The sequence below is a fragment of the Pseudomyrmex gracilis genome, unplaced genomic scaffold (assembly GCF_002006095.1).
Source record: "Pseudomyrmex gracilis isolate BER0280 unplaced genomic scaffold, ASM200609v1 scaffold_77, whole genome shotgun sequence".
NCBI lineage: Eukaryota > Metazoa > Arthropoda > Insecta > Hymenoptera > Formicidae > Pseudomyrmex > Pseudomyrmex gracilis.
Window position 1 is genome coordinate 232,861 of NW_018020661.1, and position 18,357 is coordinate 251,217.

Below are 18,357 nucleotides of genomic sequence, written 5' to 3' on the forward strand. Positions count from 1 at the left end.
AGATTTCTTTGTTCTTCACATAATTATGTATATATTTACTTTCTAAAGCAGACAATGTAACAGTTAACATAAAACAATTATTAATAAAATAGAAATCACTGATTGGACACATCCTTTTCCTTGGAAATTTTTCTCTACAAATTATTGTTTTATTGGTCGATGCAAATATGCATAGCTTTTTGCTATGCAACAATCAAATAAAAAACAATTTATCTCTCTCCCCGAGACGTGCTATTATAACTTCCAAACAAATATCTTAGAATTGTCATAACTTTATATATATATATATATATATATAAGAACTTCATCGATAAATGTTATACATATATATAATGATATATTAAACTTATCGTTATATATTTTTGCCCAATTATCAACTACCACTAAATAAATTATTTCCCCAAAGATGACAAACCACCTTGTATGTACGTACGTATTACGCACCACGAATGTCCGTCCGTTCCACTGACGTCGTGTCTGACGTGATCGCGGCGGATCGATTCGTTCGATTCGAGCTCTCGAGCCGCCCTCGGCGCGGCACCGTTAGGCGCTGCGACTGCGATCTCTTCGCTTTTATTTACCACACACGCACAAACGGGGAATACGCTCGCTCGTGTATAAACATGGCCGTCGTGCTTTGTAATGATGGTCATCCGTGTCGGTTTCTACAGCCGAGTGTCGTGCACGATTACGAATAATATGGATGTGGGACGCTAGCCCCGGGAACCCAGGTAAATGAACGAACGCTTGCTCTCTTTTGAGAGCGTGTACCCTCGCTTGCCTCCCGATTATTGTGTTTCGCGAAGCGGATGATTGTGCTTTGCGCGGCGGAGACGACAACGACGTTGTTGTTTGTACGAATCTCGACTTTGTTATCGCTTCGTGTTCGCTCGCAATCTTCGTTTATATCGCTATTTTCTAATTTCGCTTCTCTTTCTCCCTTCGCGAACGCGAAGGTGAGTGAACCTGCTGCTGTTCATACGTCACCTGGCGTTGACATGTAGCGCACCTGTCATGCGTTATTTGCCACTTTGCTCACCCCTTTGACATTGTCATTGTATACCCGATGGAGGACCGTATATCTACGGCATTAATTTCACAAACGTTGAAAATTTTTGCCAACTTTACTTCTTTTTACTATGCTTGGAGTGATATTTTTCAGAGAATTTAGGGAAATTTGTTGCTATGCAATGTATTATTAATAAGTCAATTTGTAATCTATTATCAAACAAATCTCAAAGTTTTGGAATTAAGATAAATGTAATGATAGATGATTCTAAGTTTGTCAGAATAGGTGATTAAGTATAAATCAGATAAAGTTTATTAAAAGAGTAAATATATGTGTATGTAAATAAATAATTGTATATTTAAAAACTTTACATATATATGAAAAGTGCTAAAACTATTAAACATTTAGTACATAAAAGTTACTTTTGTAGTAAATCTTGTGCATATATTATATATATATATATATATATATAAACTTTATTGTACACTGTAATATATGGAATTGCTGATAAATATATTACTCATGTGTATTCTATTATGTCAATTCATTTTAGGCTGTTGTCTGGGTAAGCAATGAATGTACTTCGTATTTTGACACCGTGTGTGTTACAACGCAGACGCGTTAGAGGTATAGATAGTGCTGATAAAAGAGATTCCTGGTTTATGAGAAGACAGCGAGATGCCTCTCACATGACACATAGAATGGGTGCTTCTGCATCAAGCATTACCAACGTAGGTGGAGATTCGGTTCAAGCAGCCAGACTTTCAGGATCAAGTAGTCCAGAACAACAACATGGCATTGCAGTTAGGTATATGATATAAAACAATTATAAAGCAATTTGTTTTTTAAAACAATTATACAAATTAGTATAAAACTTTTTAAGCAATAACTTTTTAAACAAATTTTCTCAAATAAATATTAATATACGATGTTTTGTGTATATATGAAATATTAATATACAATGTTGTGTGTATATTTCAAAATGTTATTAAACAACATACGTTATTCAGAGAATTTTTATATTGATTGTATATCAAACTTTCTCTAGTTGTTTATTCATGTATAGAGAGAAGAAGAAGAAGATGACAGGGTTTGCGACGCTGCGAAAAAAATTTATTAGGAGACGTCGCTCCTCGAAAGCATGTGATCATGGTAGAATTATTAGAGATCTGGTATCCACATGGAGTCACTTAGAGGCAACAGCTCTGCTTGAAGAATATGAAGCCTTAGCTGCATTAAAAGACCTTCATGTTCAAGCCGAATTAGCTAGACCACCAGCTGCTACCTTTAAACAAGACTTATCTATGTTATATGATTATAAACATTGCTCCGATGTGGATCTTGTATATAGAGGAGCTTGCTTCCCTGTTCATAGAGCTGTACTTTCTGCCAGATGTCCATATTTCAGGGATCTATTAGCCGGCTATCCTGGTATATACCTATTAGTTGTTAACTGTTCAAAATTTTTATTCAATGAAGCATCTCCTATATTGTATAAAAATATATTTTCAATAGAAAACTTAATGTGAAAGAAATTCGAGATAAATTTAAGATAGTTATTTATAATTTTTTATTGTTGCATTGTTTACAAGACAATATGTTGAATTAAAAATTGCAGGATATGGAGCTAGAATACGTTTGGACTTAAGAACCCCGCATCTCGAGGTGCAGATGTTTTCAGCGTTGTTACGGTATCTCTATACTGGTGATATTTGTTCGCACGATGCAACGTTGGAAGCGAACCTGCTGCGTCGGCTCGGCGAAGAATTTGGGACTCCAAATACGCTGGAGCATGATCTCAGATATTTACTGGATACCGGTGATTACGCGGACGCCGCTCTCGTATTTACTTCGGACAGTGATTATCAAAGACCGGACAGTGGAAGTTCCGAGTATGGATTTCGTCCGAAATTAGAGCTGCCATGTCACAAAGCGATACTTTCCGCGCGATCTCCTTTCTTCAGAAATTTAATACAAAGACGGACTAGATCGGGCGAGGATCACACAGAAAGGGCACTTCACATACCTACTAGAATAGTGTTGGATGAAAGTGTGATACCTAAAAGATACGCTAGAGTCTTGCTACATACTGTGTATCTAGATACCGTTGATTTGTCGCTGATACTAAGAGGGAGTGGTTGTGGAAACAGCGCTGGTAGTTTAGGAGAGGTAAAAAATCTTATAACACTAAGCACCAAAACTAATTTATCTTTAATGCTAATTTTTTTGTTAAACAGGTTCAAGCTCTAACACACACGGGCCGAATGCGACCGAGTCCTTTGGAAGAAGCTATGGAATTATATCAGATTGGACGGTTTCTTGAGCTTGATATATTATCACAAGGTTGCGAAGATCTTATTTTAGAATACCTTACCTTGGACTCACTGCCAACCGTACTCAAGTAAATTGTTTAATTCTTAATTTGAATATCAATAAATCTTACAAATAAAAGAAAGTAAGTCTTATTATTGAACATTGCATTATGTATAGATGGGGCAGTCAACCTCACGGATCGGCGTGGGTCCACAGACAAGCGTTGAATTTCTTGAGGGAAGAATTTCAACAAATTGCTTCGTCCTCGATCCTTCATCAATTAGATCACGCCCACTTAGTGAATGTTTTACAGAGCCATTTTTTACAAGCGAGCGAACTTGAAGTACTGCAGGCAGTGCTCAAGTGGGGTGAACACGAATTAGTACGACGTATGGAGGATCGAGAACCCAACTTGCTTAGCCATACCGTGCATTCAGTGACAAGGAAAGGTATCAAAAAGAGAGATCTCAGCGACATTGAGCTCCGAGAAATATTGAGTGAACTTCTGCCGCTTGTCAGAATAGATCATATATTGCCGTCGAATAGCGAAGCGTTAACACAAGTATGCATATAAAATTAAAATTGTTATAAAAATTATTTGTGACATTATTCAAAATTACGCAATTAATGTGTCACGTTGAAAATTTAGGCCATTAGAAGAGGACTGGTTTCCACACCGCCAAGTCACATGATAGGAGACGAAAGAGATAATTTGCGGGTAAACGCGTGGATAAGAGGTGGGAAGAAGAATGGAATTTTCGTGAGACCAAGGTTATTTATGCCGTATTACGAAGAAATTAAGGTAATAATTATACTTTTCGAAGCTAGAATTACTTTTGTTTTGAATATCTGACGAAATGTATTTATTTTGTATATTAGGCCTTGGTGGAGGAACAGATAATTCAAGAAGCTGAATTAGTCAGATTACGAAGACCACGATACATAGCGGACATACCGGACGCACTATATATGGTTGAGGATAAACCAAGAGTCATGGGCACCGCTGGTGTTGACGTTCTTGCAGCAGCATTTCCAGGTATGAAATTATATGTTGAATTATATTTCGGAAACTGATTTTATCGACTTACCTATTATTACATCTAATTTTGATAAAAATGTGTGTAAACATTGTGTATGTAGTGGTAAAAATTATAGTAGTAGAAAAATAAGAGACATAATACAGTAGGATTTAGAACTAGTAACAACCTCTATGATTTAGTAACAATTTCTAATAGAGACAATTTTTTTATTTTATTGCAGTACCAGATTCTGCTACGATGGCTGCAATGTTGAAACGGGAACAAAAGTTGAAGCAATCTGCCAGTTGTCAACGGGCTATAAGCTTGCCGCTTTCCTCACGACATGAAATTAATCGGCAAGTGCGACTCCGCGTAGTCAGGGAGTTCAATTTACCTGATACCGTAGCCGATCTGCTAGAGGTAAGTATGTTTTAAACGATATTTTTTATCGTTTGTTTAAAAATTGTTTTCCTAATAAAAGTCATGTATTTAAATATTTTAGTTATATAACATTTTTTTAACGCTTACAAAAGTAATTTGAATCTATAAATTATTTACGTGCGTCATGTGTACATTTGATAAAATTATTTGTTTACAACAAAAAACTACGTTAAAAATACAACTATTATTGATCATATTTTTCATGTTGTAATAAATAAAGTGCATTTTTTATGTTACGAATTTGTATTGCAAAATATTTAGCAGCTATTGACTTAAACTAGTGTCTTTTTTTTATCTATTATTATATCTAACATTTGAGAAGTTTTTGTTATGTGTTTATATATACATAAATTTACATAAATTTACATAAACATGAGAGACCGTGTATCTTTACAATCTGCTAATTTGTTATTGTATTAAATTGTACTTGCGTTTTAACTTGTTGAACTATATGAAAAGTTTGGTACGTTTACAGTAGCGCTATCTTATACGGAAATAAGACAATTCTCTAGAGATATTTAACGTATCAATCTTTATCGTTTTTGAAATTTCTTAATTACTCACAAGCCATCCCTTCCGATCGAATATATATAACACGTGTAGCATTTTCTGCTTGTAATTTTCATCATTAACGCTGCCCTTGAAAACGTCCTTTTCCGCTGTCTCGGTCGTTTCCGTGACGGAGCCACGTGCCGCTTGAATCACTTGTACCATCATAACGCATTGTTTAAATTTAAGAGGAGCGCACTGACTTAATTGTTCTATAAATTGACTCTTGGGGAACATATTTGTATCTACACTTAGAGACTTTAAGCATTCGATGAAAGAATTGTAGTACAAGTCGATCATGTCGTCGAGATGATTATTCAGTACTTCTTTCCGGGAACTCGATATGAGGAAAAATATGAGATCGTTTACGCCGTAATCATAGATCGTCAATTGAAAGTCCACAATTTTCATATTGATTGGTTTGCCCGATTCATCGTATTTGAATAGCATATTATTTACCCAGAAATCGTTATGCACCAACGTCGCCCAGGGTTCTTCTGGCATTACGGTGGTGTGCAATCCATATTCAATCGTCTTATTGATCTTTTCCAGATAAGGTTCTGCTTCTTTCATATTTTTATAATCGTCGTGTGCTTTCTTTATCATTTCCTTCACGCAATCTTTTGCATTTTCATTTACGGCGTATTCTAGAGCAGGTAGTATCTCTTTTTCAAAAACTTCGGGTTTCTTCAACTTTAGACCGATTATTATGGCGTGCATTTTAGCTAAATGACTGATCGCAAAATTCATGTGCACTTTGTCAAGACCAAGAATGCGATCTTGCGTCATATAATTGTGATCTTTTAAATTTTCTAAAACGATAGTTGCCTGCGAATCGAAGCATTGTGGATCTCGTAGACCCAATCTACCGCCCAAAAATTGCGGCGTGATGATACTCAGATTTTCCCGAGAAATTCCGCATTCGGTTTGCAACTTTATAAAATGAGGTGTGACATTACGGTAGAAATCTAATTCTTTTTTAAAAGTTATCGGACTGTCAAACAAATCCAGCAAGTAATCTGATTTCGGTGGTAGCTTGATAACCGCGTTTAACGTCTTCTTTTTATTATTTTGTTCAGCATGAATAGTGATAGCTAATATCTCACTGCCGAAGTTTTCGCCCGGATCAGTTAATGGTTTCCATTGCACGTCATGTATTTGAAAATCGGAACCATATGTCTGCATCAATAGTCCGCTTAGATCTTGAACGGGAAACGACTTGAGTGATTGTGTTTTTGTCCTAAAAGAGACAGATTTTGTTATGTAATTATAGTATTAACAATCATAAGTGTATAATTAATTATAATGATATAGGTTAAATAGAATCCCAGATAACTTACATTGTGCTTCGTGAAATGTTATTTGTTATACAATTTTTTTAAAATAATAGTCACCTTATCTAGCTTCAATTAAATATTCTTTAGCTTTCAATATTATGGAATCCTCAAGCTGTAAAACAAAATTTCTTTAAACTATTACTTGTTCAAAATTACAAACTTTTAAAAAAAATTTTATTAATATAATACATTTAATAAAGTTAATTTTAATTATATAATTCAAAGTATAACAAAAAAAATATTACGTGTAGAATGTAAACAGACTATAAGAATTTATCAAAACAAACGAACAAAGTTTTGATAAATGTTTATTCGGAAAAATTACATATTCAATATTTTGATTTATTTACACATTATATAGAGAATAAGTATTAATATTGATATTTTCACGTGAAATCTGCGTGAGATTCGCATTTCAATAACTAACAGAAATCATGGAACAAAATGTGTTGTTATTACGAGTCGATACTTGGTATGAATTTCATAAATTTGCTTTGTTTCTGTTCGTAATTTAAGTCGTAAATTAATTTTCTGTTGAAACTGTAGTTCATCTTACTTTTTATCTTCATATATTACTTCATTTATATTCTTTTAATTAAATGAAACAATAGCAGAAGTTGAAGAAAAGTGTCTACTTAATTGAACAAACAGCTGTAATTTTGTGACTAATTTCAAATTTAAATTAGATTACGAAAAACGCGTTGTGTGGAATTCTACGAAGAACTGTTGATTTATAAATTAAAAACTTGATTATTTATAAAATTATTAGTTTCTAAACATTTATCAAAACTTACACTTTTTATCAATAAATTATAGATATCGATTTTTAGAGCTGGTATACTTTTTAATATTGTTCTTAAAAATAGGCAGTTGACATTAATTTTTTGATAAAATAAAACTGAAGCTTTATCTCGCACTTTATCGTTTTAATTGATTTTAACGATCTTAACTATTCTCGATACAAGACGTGTATGTATTTTTCTTGCTAACGTTCGCTCGCGTATCACATCCAGCGTTAACTGTCATTATGCTATGAGAAACGTCTCTTATATTGTAGAGAGAAAGAGAGAGACAGAGAGAGAAAGAGAGAGATATCCACTAAACTACACACTCGGTATGCTACTCGCGACTATGACTTGGTCATGCATATGGAAAGACTCATTCAGTTAAGTTAGTTGTTTTCCTTATCGTGTTGCATATTACGCGTTAAAATAAATTTCAAAGTGCAACTGTAAAAGACCTAGCAAAAACCAAGGTATAACGATCTCGATTTCGTTGAAGAAATAACTTAGCGTAGCCGAGAGAAACATAAATGTCATTATCTGCACTTACATGGATGCAACGGTGTGCATCAATAAAAACACAGTTTATTAATCGAGTGTCACGGTCAAAGAATGCACAAACCTACTCATAACGCGCTCGACTAATAAGAAACTTTGAGCTTTAAGATAAAAGAGACAACGTAAAGGAGTTTATGTGACTGAAATCTAATCTCTAAAACGCGTACTTTCTCTCTCTCTTTCTCTCTCTTTTATAAAATAACTCTTCGATAAAGTCATACGTATTTATTTAAGATTATAAATCGAGTAAGTAAAAATAACAATCCAATTTTTTTCATATTTAAACGATAAATAGTAAAACAATAAAGATAATCGCTTAAAATTTGTCGTATTCTTAGACACTCATTTAATTAACTCCGATGTCTTGTATAATCACTCGAGTAATTTCATGACTGCGACACACAGTCACCAATATTACGCGCAATGTTTTATTTCTGTTTCTAGCGCAAATTTATTTTTGGATATTGTTGAGATTAGAAGTATTTAGGTACTGTCAATACGTCGTGTAGTGTTCATTTATGTAATGATTCAAACAAACTTCTTTGTATGAATTATTTAATAGTTTCCAAATAATTGTCATACATTGTATGCCTTTTTTATAAACATACAGAGAATTTTCTAAAGAATTGTCTCCTGTTAAAATAAATTTTTCTTAAGATTGAAGTGATTATAATTTAATTGATTTGATTGACTTAATTAATAACTTAGCGGAAAAGTAATTATAGCTTACAAAGAAGTTGAATGAGACAACAAAAAATATGAGGAAAATAAGTTTCGAAGCGTAACATGTTTCTGTTTTATTTTACATACATTCCACACATGTATTCGGTCAATAATCACATAATTACACGTAGCATGTTTGGAGTGATTATATTGCTAATAAATTTATTTATTCGTATCTACATTCGATGCGTATAAAAATATATTTTCCTATGAAGAAGCTGTTCTGTGTTATGTTTCAAATTCTCATCCCACGAAAATCGCATTGATGATGAACTTTTGTTTAGTATATGATTACTTAACTTCATAGAATGCCCCAGATTTCTCACACTTTCTTTCATTTATGTGAACTCTCTGATAAAGTTGTAATCAATTTATCTTTTGCAAATATTTCATTGCATGCGATGTTTTTCACATTTTTTGTATTTAATTATTTTATACGATGGCAGCATGCACTCTTTAAATTATGATTCTATAATTCTAATCTTGAACAAAAGAATGAGATATGTTCTTTAAAAGTAAATGTTTGACTCAATTATAGATCTAATGTATATTTATGTGTACAATATTTCTTTTCGATATAATTGGAGGCACTAAGACTATTATTTTTTTTTATTAGATGAAAAGTTCGTGATTTTTCCTGAACAAAATTTGTCAGATTTTTGCAAAATATTTACAAAAAAGGGACGAAACGTCGCGCAGCCGGTGTTTTTCCGCGATCACTTACCTTCTGCTATTAATCGATTTGATTATTGCATCATCGTCACGTATATGTGTACACGCGATCAAAGTGACACAATCGCAATCGAAACAATGAACAGATGTGTAATTCAAATTGTATCTAAAAAGAACTTGCATGCGAAACACGATCGTTGTAGCTATGCACGTTCAGCATGTAGCCTTACCGTAAAGTTGAGAACTCAGAAACGTATTTGGTATTCAAAACACACACATATATCTTCTACAATTGATAATATACTAATTTAGTTTGCATACATTTCAAGATAATAATTTCATAAGGAAAAATGGATTTATATCGTATACAATTAAACTAATAGTTTAAAAAATATTAAGTTATTAAGTTCTATTAAGAAACGCGCCAACGTTACACGTTCCATCAATTAGAACAAGTGCTCAAAGTAAAAAATAGCATTTATCACAGTATTCACAATATATATTCATTACATGAATAAAATACTCCTTTACAAAATTCATTTACCACGTATTATTTAATATTTCTATGTCGGATGATTATATTATATTTTCATCATTTTGCGTACATTTACGTAATAAATATATACATTGAAAGTTACAACGAATACTACTGTTATACCTAGATTTACACGCTACAAATAATCCTTTCATCAGCTTAAAATGATTAAAACAGTAGTGTGTGTGTGTGTGTGTGAGAGAGAGAGAGAGAGAGAGTCAAGCGAGAGTTGAGTGTGCTTATGACGTTTGAATCGTGTATTTTTCACATACACACACATATATTAAAATCATATCTCTATTTACTACTCATATACACTGCTGAACGTATGCTATCTACTCTTATCTGAGTACAGTTTCGCCCTTGATTTTCGCTAACAGGCTCGATATCGATATTCAGATATTATTAGCGTTGTAGAAACATGAAACCCGAGTAACGATGCAGTATTATTGTGAAATAATGCATTGTTAACAAAAGATTAGGAGTTTTTGCATGTTACGCAAATACTATTTTGAGAGCATGTACGAGCGTTTATTTTGAATGACACGTAATCAAGTATTTATCTTGTCTAAAATATAATCGAAAGAATTTGAAAAAATAAGCTTCTTTTGTTAGAACGGAATTATATTGTATATATACACATATATGTATATATAATTATTATCACTATATTTGCACTTTTACACGACAATATACATAGCTGCAACGTTATTTTAACAAAGTTACATACGTTTTACAAAGTGTACTATAAATATAAACAAAAGTCTTAAATTAATCATAGTTGTTTTTTAGTTTTCAACAAGTTTTTTGTCATTGATTTATATTTTTAAGAAGTGATTTCTAAAATATTTTTCTAATATAGATATAATAATAATATCATTTTCTAATATACTACTAATATTCTTTGTTTCTATATGTGTTCTAAAAAAGATTATCTTTACGTTTTGTTTATATAAATTAAAAATAACATCAGACTTTTAGATCTAGAATAAATATTAATGTTAAAACAAGCTACAAATGCAAACTACTGACAAATTCTTGCACACGTATCAGTGTAAGATCAGCGTCATATGAATACTGTAGGTTGCCAAAACTAGTCGATATCAGATCTTTTGGCAAACCTTGATGTCTCTTTTATCTCAAATTTTGCAATCAGCTCTATATATATTCGCAAAAAAACACATCACTCAAGATAGTACGTATAGTATATCTATTTTTGTTCATTGTTTGATTTTCCAAAACAATTTTGTGATTATCTATATCTTATTTTATTAAAAAAAAGAATGTGTTTACCTTTTGCAAAACAGCCTTGACAGTGATTAGAATCACATTTAAGAAGATTATGATGTGAAATTACATGAGTGAAATAATCGTGCGCGCGAAATAACGTCGTTAAACTGTTTTTGTAACGTTCGCTTCGTACATCGCTTGCGTGGGTTTTGCACACTTTAACGTAGCGCGTAATTCGCACGACTAATGCCAGGAAACTCTCATCGCTCTTTGACTTTGCCATCTATCCTTCCCCTTTTTCAGCGCGTATTATCTTCTCTAATACGACATCGAATTAGAGAGGGAGAGAGAACAAGCTTCTTTCAATAAAATATTGTGACGATATTGTGTAGCGCGAGTGTCGCGAGATGCGCGCTTTGTTTCGATGCAAACGAATCCTCGGAAGTATTCCTCTCCGTGAATTCACAATTTTGAAGTAGCGTCAAGATTTCTCAATGTCAAACGAACGTGTTACGTTTACTGTCTCATCACGATGCTCATTGGTAGTGCTTAACAAAAAATAAATAAATCAGTAATTCGTTTCTTTGAACTTATGAAGTAATAAAATAAAAAATTGGTCTTAACTTAATAAAAAGATATAAATGTGTTTATTTTAACAAATTTAGATGTTTTTTTTTTTTTAATCTAAATATAACTTTATTAGAGAGAACATTTTCTCTCTCAATTTCTTTCCCTTTTTTAAATTTATTTTTTTCTGAAAATTTAAAGTTATTTTGAAATAGTCAACTTGGCTGTTATTGAAAATAAAGTGCGCTGGCATTTAGAACAGTTGCATAACGCACGAAAATTCCAATATTTCTTTTTCTGCTACTAAAGTGCCATACTATTTCGCGGTAATGGTAGGGATTGCAGTAGCTATTGTGCTTGGTCACGTTTACGCAATGCAAATGCCACGTATATGTAATGTGAATGTCGAGCAAACTGTTAAAAATTAAAAGTTAAGCTGGACTTGGATAAGAATTTTATTTGGCTAAAACATTACATTAAAGATGAGCATATTATATCTTACATATATTGTATATAAACATTTTTTTACAAAATAATTATAATATAAAAGTTTTTATTTTAATATCTTAAAGAATAATAGGATAGTAATAGAATAGTAGAAATTTTCTCTTTTTTATTGAAATACATATTATTAATATATATGTTACATACTGAATTCTTATCTTTATGCTTACGTAATAAAACGCATAATTTCGCAGTTTTACAGCTGATTGTTTAAAGTTGTATGTGAAAGGTTAGTAATAAAACGCATAATTTCGCAGTTTTACAGCTGATTGTTTAAAGTTGTATGTGAAAGGTTAGTAATATTTTAAAAACTTCTGTTTACCAAAAATAAGTCGTGTTAGTTTACTTTGAAACGAGGTTATACGTGATAATAATGCACGTGGTATCGCGTCAGGGTGACAAGCAAGTGAATCATAAAACGACACTCGTACTGTCAATCGAATGAGATGTGTGCAATCTGCAGTACATTGTATATAGTGCACTATGCATGAATAAATGCAGATATGGATTATTAAATACATGCGGCTTGTTGCATCACTGCGATTGGGTGCAATACTAGATATGTACAAAAAGATGTGTAAAACAACATTACAAATTCGAAAAAGCTCGAAATTATTTTCTCCTGTTCATTCAAAATAACGAACGTCGCGTGATATATAGAAATTTAAAAGTGTGAAAATATTGAAACTTTTTTATATCTTTAAAAAGAAATTAAACAGATTTTTGAACAATACAAAAGATAATTATTTGTTTTATATAATATTAGAGGAGAAGAATCATGAAGATGATATTACTTTAAATAATTTTTATATATTTGTAATATTTACATTTGTATATTTGTATATTTTTATTTTACAGAAAATGGTAAAGAACTAATTAGATGTTTATACAATATATATCGAGTGTTACATGTACATATATGCAAATGCGAAACATTTATATTCGACTTAAGGTCGTAAGCTTTAAACATTGCAGTTGTATTTATCTAGTGTATATACAACGTGTTATCGTCATTCGCATGCGATGACATAACGTTTCTAGCATGTTAAAACAACAATATGTATGTGCATGAAGAACTTTGGTAATTATGTGCTATACTTCTTATATTTCAGCGAATCATCTAGATGATGCGAAATTGAAAAAAGATCTCATCATCGTTTAAAGCAAGTTCTTGAATTATTTATCGTTTTTCTAAATGACTCAGACACTCAGTAAATCGATTCACAAGAAAAATGTAACTTAAAATTTCACCTAGAAAATCTTTAATGTTTATTTGTTTATTGACTGATTCAAGAAATTGTTTTCTTTAATCTTGAATAGTTGATTATAATTAAGTAAAATATAGATATAAATGAATGTATTTGATTATAATACATGTCTCTCTCCCGAACAACTCTAAAATGTTACTTTTTATAACAAATCCTCGGCAAAAGTTTAGCACAAATAATATATAATATTATCAAAAAGATAATATGGGGAACGTAATTAATGTATAAATATTATATATCTTTATTAGTATTAGCATTTAAAAGTTGTGTTTTACATTTAAAAATTTATTACCAATATGCGTATATAAATGATGCTCATAAAATTTTATTTAAACCGTTATTTTATGTAGTTCAACACAATCTGTTATTATCTCGCAGTAAAACTATTTAACACATGTAAATGTTGTCTTAGATAATATCAAGCGTTTGCAAGACTTTCTCAATATAACATTGATATCGTTATTTACATTTTGATTTATTACGGGATAAAATATGATGTAATATTATTTCTCACTCTAAAAAAGCTTATAATACAAAACATCTCGATAATTAACTCTCTGAAAAATATTCACAGATTTACAAAGAAGAGAGAAACATTTGCAATCATTATATATAAATATGTAATGAAAAAAAAAATATCAGATCGCGTTTTAAGATGTATGTGTTAAAGAAAGAGATACATATATTTTCTAATTGAACATAATTTCGTACACAATTCCGTAAAGCAATCACTTGCGCGGGAAGATCTTAATAGGAAAAAGAACGCTTGAGAACAGATGCGAGTTACTGCGCGTAAAATAATTGCAATATATCGCTGCCGTCAAGTTTGCTAATTTGCAGCGATGCATAACGTATGCAAGATGTCGTTTTTCAATCACGTCCGCACGTACGTGTTTCCGTCACGTCCGACACATGTCAATTCAGGTCGCGTTCTATTTCGGGAAAGAGGCAGGGAAGAACCCTCTCCCCATTTCACAACGGAGATTTATTTCTATCAATACGTTTCCGCGAGTTTTCCGTCCTGTAACACGCGCTCACCCCGTTCAATCGACTCCAATCAATTCTCGCTGTATATCGGCCTATTTCCGTTATTAGTTCCCTCTTTATTTCGTACTCGAAATCACCATGATCACCAATTAATGTTCCGCGCATTGCGACAGCATCAGCTGTCAGACCAATGGTTTCTCTCTCTCTCTCTTCTTCCTTCCTTCCTTTCCTTCTCTTTGCTGCGTTATTCCGCGGCTTTTAATGCATCTTTCATTTGGCAGACAGAGTACGCGATAAATTGCTGGCGTATCGATTTCAGAACACAGCGTCTTACAGTATGAAAGAGCAAAACGAGCAGAGGATGACAGATATAGAGGACATTGACTCGCCGGGCATGGGTATTCGTGTGAGAACTACCGCCCCGGTGTGTTACGGGAGGAACATGACATTTCCTCGGCCGACTTCGTCTTACGCACATAGACACGAACTTCCAGCTATAGTGACTGAGGGAGAGAGCTGCAGACTTCTTGCCGAGGTAAGGGGACGGACGATAATGTGCGCGTTACGTGCACATTAGATACCCTAGAGCGGCTTTAATCTCGCGTTTAGGTCCCGGTTACGCCAACGTCTCGCGGAGGCCCAACTTTCTTAATTAAATTCTCTTTGTCAGCTCTCACTACACGAACAGAGTAGGACTCGATTATTTCGAATAGCAACAGCGAATTCCTTAGTTGGTCTTACTCAATCCAAAGTGGTTGGTTGGTGCAACCGAGTCTCTTGCCCGACTGATCGCGAGATCGTTTTCTCGGAGTTTCACGGCAGAGCGAAACTCTCGTTTTGTTTTTGCATCATAAAATGTTGCTCCACATTGATCGCGGAGCGAAATCTCGTGACGATTAGAAGCCGCGCTTTCCCCGCGAAACTCTGGATTATGCAAGGGGTGTATTTGGTCTCTCGTTCGCAGCAACAAGAAGGCAATTCCTGTAGCGACGGCCAATTGTCGGGCGTAATGCCGGACGTAGCGATGGCGACGGCCTCCTTCGGCGCTTTGCATTTAATCGAGGAGCAGGAACTGGAATTGGATCTCGGTGACGGGGCGTCGCACCTTTTGCCGCACGTCTCCCCGTCAAACGGCGGTACCATCGAGACGGCGCAGCACCGTTCATCGCTTCCTCATCCACACCTGAGGAATTTCACGCCCCCGTACGACACGCCGTATGTGTATCATCGCGCTGGCACTGCCTTACCGAGGTTTATTTGAAATTTACACACATTATGCAGAAATTAATAACATAGCAACTGTTTTCCTACTCCGTTTTTATCTTATTTCCTTCTCTCTCGTATAGTCTATCGTAGCTATTGATCGAACCTTATTATTGCCGGTACAAAAAATTATAAGGATAATTTATATTTCGTTTGAAGCAAACTTCTGAAAGTAGAAAACACTCAATTTAAGTGAGTAATTTGCTCGTAAGTGGACTCCGTGTGGAAGTTGTATATTCTGCAAAAAAACGTAAAAAGTTCAATCCATGCTTATCAAGTACAGTGCGACTTCATAAATGTATACAGAGTATACAAAGAGAAGTTCACTGTACAATCTTATAAATATATAAATATATGTAGAATGTAACGATTATAAAAAAGTGCAATCGTATATGTGGGACAAAAAATGCGATTGTGACACACACACACACACAAACATATATATATATATATATATGTATATATATATATATATATATATATACACATACATATATACACACACACAAATATATATAAATATGTAATCGTGATACGATGTATGTGAGTGTACTTATGTGTATGTCTGCGTGTGCGAATGTATCCGGAAAATAAATATGTATGTACGATGCTCCCGAGGTGTCAGATTGTTAGCGAGAAAGTTTGTAGAAGAAAGAGGAACAATGTTACGAGATATATTGAATAAATGGCGCCTTGTCACATCATCACATCTTTTTACTCCACATAAATTATACGAAGGAAAGTGAAAGTGTCATGTATTTTTCGTGCGTTTGTTTCCCGTGAAGGAAGGCGACGCGGCGGCAACTTGCGTGCGAGAAAAGCGCTTGATGACATTTTGCCACGCTAAACTTTTTAATTTTTTCTCTCTTCTAGGGCAACCGTTTCAATGTATGACGGACTATAGTAAGACTGTAAGTACACAAGAGGAATCCAATCGATAAAACATATATCGCGCGCTTAGAGATGACGTCCAGGGCGCCTCGGGTCGTAAAAAGCATGCGTGACGTCCACGATATTTAATGGGTTAATTAATTATCCGCTAAGTGCCCGGGTGCTCGAGAATATTCTAAGAAAAAATTTTCCATGAATTTACAATGTATGTAATGCCTTTACCGGCCTTGCCGCCGCTGCAGCTGGATTAGTACATTTACAGAAACAGGGTATCGCATGTGTGCTATACATATAGTGACTGAAAAGTCGCGCAAAAATCTTTCTCTGAACGATATCATGAAAAATAATTTTAGGTTCAAGTCATATTAGTTTTACAAATTAGGTTTGGAAGTCTCTGATAAAATAAATAAATTTAAAACTCATTCTTTAAATAAAAAAATGTATAATTAGTTTTTTAAGGTTGGATTTCTGAGTTACTAGAAATTTTTTTTGTGTATTTATTTTATGTGAAGCGAAGTTAGAAAACGTCAGGCTTGATTTCAATCCTGCCGCAATATTATAAATAATATAGACTGTGAGAAACGTGCTACTTTCACTTTCATCGAAACAACAACGATCAGGCAGGAAATAATCATCTTAAATATACAGATGTAAGACTATTAATATTGACAGATAGTGACTATTCTTCATTTAATACGCCTTCTCTGTATCGACATGAGATGTAATTATCATTAAGATACGCGCTATAAAACTCGTTTAAATATATGTATTCGAAGAATTTGTTTATACCCGTCCTTATATATATATTAGGTTACGGAAACTCATTATTTTCTACGTAGATATATAGACACGCTCGCATAAAAATCAATTGTTTAATTAATTTGAATTGTATTATATGCATTTTGTTATATTTTTCGCATTTTCTCCTAAACAAAAATAAAATTTGGCATTGTCAGCGCTATAGCTGCTGACATAAATTGTGATATTTGATAAAATTATTGGTTTGATAATTGTTATTTATATAATAAATTTTTCTTCTTGTATTAGAAGAACACATTTATGTAAGATATCGTTAACTATACGCGATTTATACGAGCTATAAGTACCAATTGTCTGCTTTGTAAAGTGTGTCACTCGCGTTTACTATCTTGCGAATCGTAAATTTTGCCGAGCGATAATAAATCGTGAGTCCGCGGATTACTTGAGTGAACAAATGTAATATCATCGAGCGACGGCAATTCACGAATTCACGATCGATTGGCGAAGTTATAATTTAAAGCAAATAGACCAACTTTTAAGACCAGAATAAAAGAATAGTGAAATAGTTATCAGTAGATAGATTAATACTGTATAGACTGTGAGAAAATACATCGTGAGAATAGTATTTTGACATTTATATAGTTTCTGCATTTCACAAAAGAAAGAGAAAAGATAATTAAGATACTTCCATTTGAACATTTGCGATTTTGTCTTTTTCTTTTTTTGAAATTACTAGTTTTTAAACTATCTGTCTGATCAGAACATGTTGACTATGTTTGCTGAAAAATAAAATTTTCGAATAGTTCATCTATTTTATGACTCACATGATAGGTGGCTCGCTAGATATATATATATATATATACAGGGTGTCCCAGAATAGCCGTACAATCTCTCGTAGGCAGATAGAAGGAATAAAACTGAGTCGAAAAGTCTTGAACCATTTTTTTCTA

The 18,357-nt window shown here is 33.2% G+C and overlaps 2 protein-coding genes across 7 annotated transcripts; one reads left to right on the top strand and one right to left on the bottom strand.

The window, feature by feature from the left end:
* The first annotated feature begins 533 nt into the window (after nucleotides 1-533).
* On the top strand, nucleotides 534-18,296 carry LOC109854995 (BTB/POZ domain-containing protein 7). Of its 4 annotated transcripts, none has more exons than XM_020428709.1 (12): nucleotides 534-731; nucleotides 1,563-1,817; nucleotides 2,058-2,440; nucleotides 2,628-3,178; nucleotides 3,247-3,410; nucleotides 3,500-3,884; nucleotides 3,972-4,124; nucleotides 4,202-4,358; nucleotides 4,583-4,761; nucleotides 14,814-15,029; nucleotides 15,459-15,745; nucleotides 16,631-18,296. In XM_020428709.1, the coding sequence occupies exons 2-12, from the start codon at nucleotides 1,582-1,584 to the stop codon at nucleotides 16,659-16,661; spliced, it is 2,742 nt and encodes a 913-aa protein (XP_020284298.1). In that variant the 5' UTR covers nucleotides 534-731; nucleotides 1,563-1,581; the 3' UTR covers nucleotides 16,662-18,296. The 4 variants fall into 4 exon arrangements, with proteins under 4 accessions (XP_020284298.1, XP_020284299.1, XP_020284300.1 ...); XM_020428710.1 differs by having other exon boundaries at nucleotides 2,076-2,440; XM_020428711.1 differs by lacking the exon at nucleotides 16,631-18,296 and having other exon boundaries at nucleotides 15,459-16,461.
* Nucleotides 5,102-11,454, bottom strand: LOC109854997. Of its 3 annotated transcripts, none has more exons than XM_020428714.1 (3): nucleotides 11,232-11,454; nucleotides 6,726-6,780; nucleotides 5,102-6,571 (listed from the first exon to the last, which is right to left on the bottom strand). In XM_020428714.1, the coding sequence occupies exon 3, from the start codon at nucleotides 6,514-6,516 to the stop codon at nucleotides 5,335-5,337; it is 1,182 nt and encodes a 393-aa protein (XP_020284303.1). In that variant the 5' UTR covers nucleotides 6,517-6,571; nucleotides 6,726-6,780; nucleotides 11,232-11,454; the 3' UTR covers nucleotides 5,102-5,334. The 3 variants fall into 3 exon arrangements, with proteins under 3 accessions (XP_020284303.1, XP_020284302.1, XP_020284304.1); XM_020428713.1 differs by lacking the exon at nucleotides 11,232-11,454 and adding an exon at nucleotides 8,001-8,188 and having other exon boundaries at nucleotides 6,672-6,780; XM_020428715.1 differs by lacking the exon at nucleotides 11,232-11,454 and adding an exon at nucleotides 8,001-8,187.
* Nucleotides 18,297-18,357: the final 61 nt, after the last annotated feature.